The sequence below is a fragment of the Trypanosoma conorhini genome (assembly GCF_003719485.1).
Source record: "Trypanosoma conorhini strain 025E chromosome Unknown Tco_14.4_contig_00350, whole genome shotgun sequence".
Lineage (NCBI taxonomy): Eukaryota > Euglenozoa > Kinetoplastea > Trypanosomatida > Trypanosomatidae > Trypanosoma > Trypanosoma conorhini.
In genome coordinates this window covers 13972-19757 of record NW_021704430.1, presented here as the reverse complement: position 1 = coordinate 19757, position 5786 = coordinate 13972, and the positions used below count along the sequence as shown (strand labels likewise).

At 61.9% G+C, this 5786-nt stretch overlaps 2 protein-coding genes across 2 annotated transcripts, besides 9 other annotated features; both read left to right on the top strand.

Annotated features, from left to right (window-relative positions):
* Window positions 1–148: 148 nt before the first annotated feature.
* Window positions 149–172: a microsatellite.
* A 102-nt stretch (window positions 173–274) lies between these two features.
* On the top strand, window positions 275–3163 carry Tco025E_05750 (uncharacterized protein; the record flags this gene model as incomplete). Its single annotated transcript, XM_029372642.1, has 1 exon — window positions 275–3163. The coding sequence occupies one exon, from the start codon at window positions 275–277 to the stop codon at window positions 3161–3163; it is 2889 nt and encodes a 962-aa protein (XP_029227328.1).
* Window positions 3164–3209: 46 nt separating this feature from the next.
* Window positions 3210–3231: a microsatellite.
* Window positions 3231–3255: a microsatellite.
* A 15-nt stretch (window positions 3256–3270) lies between these two features.
* Window positions 3271–3307: a sequence feature (GA-rich).
* A 53-nt stretch (window positions 3308–3360) lies between these two features.
* Window positions 3361–3404: a microsatellite.
* Window positions 3405–3433: 29 nt separating this feature from the next.
* Window positions 3434–3464: a microsatellite.
* Window positions 3465–3746: 282 nt separating this feature from the next.
* Window positions 3747–5207, top strand: Tco025E_05749 (uncharacterized protein; the record flags this gene model as incomplete). The annotated part of the gene is made up of 1 exon (XM_029372641.1): window positions 3747–5207. The coding sequence occupies one exon, from the start codon at window positions 3747–3749 to the stop codon at window positions 5205–5207; it is 1461 nt and encodes a 486-aa protein (XP_029227327.1).
* Window positions 5208–5318: 111 nt separating this feature from the next.
* Window positions 5319–5338: a microsatellite.
* Window positions 5339–5378: a microsatellite.
* A 103-nt stretch (window positions 5379–5481) lies between these two features.
* Window positions 5482–5516: a microsatellite.
* Window positions 5517–5786: the final 270 nt, after the last annotated feature.

The window sequence follows — 5786 nt, the reverse complement described above, 5'->3', positions numbered from 1 at the left end:
CCACCGTCACTTACCTCCTCCCACGCGTGCTGTTCCCGTTCGGGTGTCCATTTTCGTCCCTGTTCATTTGATATATGTGTGTGTGGCATTTCTCCATCTCTCGTTCTCTGTTTTTGGGCCTCGTATGGACGCTGCGGCCACGCCTGAAACACACACACACACACACACACACGTCCCCTTCTTTGGGTGTGCCTGAACTTGGATGAAATGGTGATGCGGATAAGCAAAGAAACAGACAAAAAAAGCTGCTTGTGCCTGCGGCTGCCTCTTCACGATGAGGGGCGCCGCCTCCATCGTTGCACGACTGCGTGAACGGCTGCTAGTGGCGCCGATGTCGCCGTCCACAGCGGCGGCAGTGTTGTGCAGCGAGCACCCCTGCGCGGACACCGGCGTCACCACACACTTGGTAAAATGCCTGGAGGGCAACGGTGTTCTTCTGCCGCTGCCGGCGGTGTTAGCGCTGGTGCGTTGTGGGTACACCCATGAGCCGGGCTCTGACCACCACGCGGCTCTGAGGAGTCAGTGGGGCCCGATGGAAGAGACGCTCTTCACCGCGCTCTGGATTCGCCTGCGGCGGCCGCGGGCGGAGGAGGACGCCGCGTGGGGCCATGTGCTGGCGCCCCATCCAGGCCTGGAGGCCACGGCGGGGCACGAGGGGTGTGGGCCGCATTCGCCAAACGCACTGCTGCAGACACTGCGGCTCCTGGTGGATGCCGCAGCTTTCGTCCACCACTCCTCACTCGCCTCAAAGGCGCTTCGGCTGCGTCTTTTGGCAGATGCCGTCTCGCCTTCGATGCGCCATGTCGACAGGCTCTGGCGTTGCCTAAATGAACTAGATGCAGCTGTTTTCCTCACGCCGGAGCAGCTGCATGAAATAGGGCGGCTGGCGGGGAAGTGCCTGCGCTTGTATGGGAAATGTATCCTCTCATTTCACCACGTCCTGTCTGCGATGTTGCTTGCAGGCACTTCGGCCTTGTCACAGACACTGCAGAGCAGCAACAGGGATGGGGCATGCGTCAAGGCTCCTGTGGTGCTGGATGCATTTTCCGAGATGCGGGACTTCCTGGTGGGTCTGCTCAGTCGCGCAGCTTGTGAGAGAGAGTTCTGGACCGGGTCAATAGAGCGCTGGATGGAGGTGGCGTTGCAGCTCGCGGAGCGCTTTACATCCGCGGCGGCGCCTCGAATCAAACGCGTTGGCACTGATGGGACCGCAGCGACGTTCCGCATGCCTCGCGCCCTGCATGCAGAGGCGATGAATGCGTTTTCGATTCTGCTTGCAACTTATCACCGCAGTGTTGCAACGGAGTTGGCGTCGGCGAGCAATGCAGCGTCGCCGGCGATGTATGGTAGCATCTTGGAGCGAGGCCTTGGCGTGTTGCGGCAGCTGCTGCTGCTGCAGCTGCAGCTGGTCTTGGGAGGCAACAGCGCCAAGGCGTTCTTGCCATTGGAGCCCACCCACGGCAGTGACGCCGAGGACGGCGGTTTGTCGGTGCGGGCGTGGTGCGCTTGCTGCGAGGCGGCGCAGGTGCTGTATGCACTCTCTTCTCTTTGTGAGAAATGCGGCGTGGCTGCCAACGCGTGTGGAGACGCCGAAGTGCGCTCTGTACTTCTGCGTGATGCCTTGCGCCGTCTCACTTGCGTGAGTGCCAGCGGCGCTGGCAACCACGCCGTGCTGCCAATCACATTTTACTTGACACTTGTGCGGATACTGCGGGCGTGGCGAGGTGCGCCGAATGCCGCGGAGTGCGTCTCCCCGACTGCGCTGTGGGATGCCGCACGTGTCGCGTTGCCCGGCAGCCTCGCCGCCTCGCCGCCTCCTGTGCAGCATGTGGTTTACCTGTTGGAGGAGCTCTGCAGCCGTATGCTATCCAGTGCCTCCGTGGCACCGAAGCCGTCATCGCCCCGCGTGAGGAAGGAAACGACTGTGGTGCGAGTGGCTGTGCGCGCGATGTGGGGTAACTGCCTGAGCCACATGCACGACAGACTCAGACTGGGGAGCACTGTCCTCTTGGACGACGAAGCCGCCTTTGCCCGGGGCATGTTGCACATTGGCGCAGCAGCCAATTGTGCGCAGGCGGGTGCTGTTGTTGGGCTGTTTGACGAACATCCCTTCCTTCTTGGCCAACTCTGTGACACGTTGCTGCCTGTGGAACGCGGCATGCGTCTTTGCTTTGATGCCGTGAGGGATCTGCAGGTGGAGGCGGGCAGCGACAGGAGGGCAGACGAGGGGGAGGAGGATGAGGAGGCCGACTATCGAGCGGTCCTTTCCGGCGGGGCGTATTGGTTCGTGTGCGAGGCGTGCCTGAGGGGGCGGCTCTGGCACGAGACGGACGACGTCATTGTGGGCGCCTCACGCGGCGTGTGCCACTGCGTGTTGCGTCGCCGCAGCGCCGCGGACGTTGTGGCCGCCTACGTGGAGTTCTTTGCTTCTCTGCTCCTGCACGGCAAGGCGAAGACGTGTGGGTCGGACCCGTTTGAAGAGCCCTTTGTTGCTTTGCAGTCGTTGTGTGCACGCGCGTCACCCCCTGCTGCGGCTGCTCTGGATTGCAACAGATCGATCAACTCTTTGCAACATGCGGGCGACGCGGCGCCCTCGTTCAGGGCTGCTGCCTCATTTCTCATTGAATGCCATCACCGGCTCCTCCTGCTTCCGCCATGCGGTGTGTTGCCGTCGCATGCGCGTCGAATGCTGCGCGCCGTGTTTGCGGTGTCGCCACGTTTTTTTGCATGTGTGCCGGAGCTTTCACAGTTTCTGCTGCGCCGACTCCTTAACGGCCCGCTGCCGGCGGCGGCGACGGCGAACACCGCTGCAGCCGCGGCTCCTGCGACGGGGAGCGCCGCCGCCTGCAGCGAGGCCGTGGAGGAGGAAGGCGCATGTGCTCTCATTGCGGTGGCGGATCCACGTGAGCTGTGGGAGGTGCTTCTCTGGGCGTGCGCGGCGAAGATCGCCCGGCTGGGCGTGTGCCTTCCAACTGACACGGAAGACCGCGGCGCCGAGCACGACTCTCCCCTTTTTTCGAGGGCCACCCCACCCGTTCGGTTGGACGACGACGCGGAGGAGCCGCTCCGCCTGCTGTACGGCACGAGTGATGACGGCGGCGACGTCTTCTTCGCAGCAAGGCGGCAGGTGCTGCGGCGGGCGCTTCAGTTATTGCAGGGCTGACGCCGTTTTCTCACAGTCCCTCTACTCGGAATTCGTTCGCCGCAGGATATATATATATATATATATATGTGTGTGTGTGCGTGTGCGTGTGTTTCGGTTATATTCAGTCTCCGCTTCCCTCGCTCTCTCTCTGTCTCTCTCTCTATACGTAATGCACTTCACGCTTCTTGTCGTGTCACTAGTGAAGTGTCGGGGCGTTTATTATTATTATTTACTTTTTTATTTATTTATTTTTCTTCTTCGCGGAGGCTTCTTCGGCTGCTGCCGTGCCCCCCTCCTCCTCCTCCTCCTCTTTCTCTCCGCGCACGTGTCCACCGCGGTCCTTCCGGCGTGCCTGTTTCAAGGCGCGTACCCGCGACGCTGCCACGCGCGCCGCCGTTTTGCTTCCGCTGCGTCTGGTGTGTCTCTCCCGCGTGTGCGTCGCCGCCGCCGTAGGCGCCCCGGTGTCTGCGGGGCGAGGCTCGCGACAACACTCAAATCAAAACGAAGTATTCCTCCCCCATCCCCCACCAAAAAAAAAAAACACTAACGGAAAAAAGGAAAGCGAGTAGGTGGGCGGCGGAGTAGTGGAGTGCGTCTGTCCATGTCTTTCCCCAGCGGCCGCAGGAGCCGCGCCGTCCTCGCCCCGCCTGTGCTCAACCCCTACGAGGCGGAGGCGGAGGAGACGTGGAGGGGCGTCGGGCACCGCAAGAGCCGCAGTTTTGACGCCGTCCCCTCCGCGCCGCCACCGCATCAGGCGCTGCGCCACGATGAGGTGACGGGAGAACGCGCGGCGTCGAAGGCGTCAGCGGCGGTGCCGCCGCCACTCCCGCCGTCGCCGGTGGTTCTTGTGTCCCCCCACAGCCACATTTCTGAGGAGGCCGGAGACACGCCGGAGGAGCTGCGGCGGCGGGCGCCACCGCGGCATGTCCCTGCCGGGCGAGTGAGGCGGCAAAAGGCGTCGTCGCCGATAAGTGTGCCGCGCACGCGTGCATCGGGCCCCCCCAACGCCCTCGTGAGGGTGGATGCGGACGCCGTGAGTGTGTCAACCGTCGCCGGTCCGGGGGCAACCGCGGCGTCGTCGGCACGCGATGCCTCCTGCCGTGAGACGCAGCGGCCGTGGTCCGCGCCGTCGGCCCAGCACACCCGTCATGCCTCTCTCTCCTCACAGGACGTGAGCCACCGGAACCCGGGGAAGCCGCATGAGCTGAGTGTAGGCAATACCAGGCGCCACGGCGCGGAGGTGGAGGGGACACAGCCTGCAGAAACTGCACCGCAAGAACCCCATCAGTATACTCCGTTTGTCGTTCAGGGTGCAGTCACGCAAAAAAATCCGTTTCGCACTCAGACCTATGAGGAGTTCTGCTGCGTGCCAGATTACAGTGCACCAGCGGACTGCCGCATTTACCAAGGCGACAACGTCGCCTACGCGGGATTTCAACGCGCGACGGAGAGGGAATTGCGCGAGCAACGTGCTACCGAAGTCTCTTCCAGCAGCCGACTGAGTTCCTCCGCCTCCTCGCTCTCCAAGTACCTTGTTGCTGGCGCTGCCTTGGGGACCCTGCAGACAGGCGACTGGTTTTACAAGTGGACACGACGTGGAAGGGTGCATGAGCGGTACGTTTGGCTGGATATTCAGCGTCAGTCACTGCTGTGGGGGCCAAGTCCACGCGCCGCATTTGTGCTTCTCTCGCATCTGCGCATAGATTCGGTCATTGATCTGCGCCCAGACTGCATGCTTGACGAGGCGACACAGCGCACTTTTTATCGCCTCTTTGTAGTAACCGAGGAGCGCATCGTTGTGTTTGCCACGGAGCTACGGGACAAGTTTGATGTCTGGTTTGATGCGCTGCAAAAGATAGTACTTGCCCACGGCTCCTCACGACAGTGGGGCCAACTCTGGGGGTCGCCAAGCGCGGGGGAGGCGGCAGCCGTGGAGGGCAGGTGGATCTCTCGCTGCAGCCCCTTACATGCCATCCTGCACGGCTACGAATCCCCCGGGCATCTTGGGGAAGCTGGGAATGTGCTTGGCGACCGGCGCAGCCAGGTCCTGCCAAGTGACTAGAGGAGCGGAAGAAAGTGAGGCGAGGGAGGAGACAGAGGAAAGTGGCATGCAGGGCGTGCAACGCAACTAGAGAGTGCCGTGGTAAACTAAGAAGGGTTGGAGCGGCACACGTACATATATATATATATATACGTGTGCGTGTCTGTGTGGGTGCGTCGCTGTGCATGTGTGCCGATGATGGTGAAAGGGGGCCACTGGAGCATGCGCCCTTTTACTCGCTCTCGTTCGGCTCACTGGTCCCTCCTGGATGCCGCATCCATCCCATTTCCCTCTCTTATTACTACTACTACTACTACTATTATTATTATTTGTATCGTTGTTGGTGTTGGTTGCTGCATTTCTTGCCGTGGCGGCGGAGTTCGCTCTCGCTTCCTCTCCCTCTCCAACTCTGGCCCCTCGAGCGGGCTACGCGCGTCAGGGCAGCGGGCGAGGGCGGCGAGGCACGAGCGGGGGTTGTTGGGTGGCGCCTCACGCAGCCGCCCTTCGTGTGTATGCAGTAGTGGTGGGCCCCCGCTCCTTCCTCCCGCACCCCTGTTTTTTTTCTCCCCCCTTTTCTTTTCTTTTGCGCGCTCACTGCCT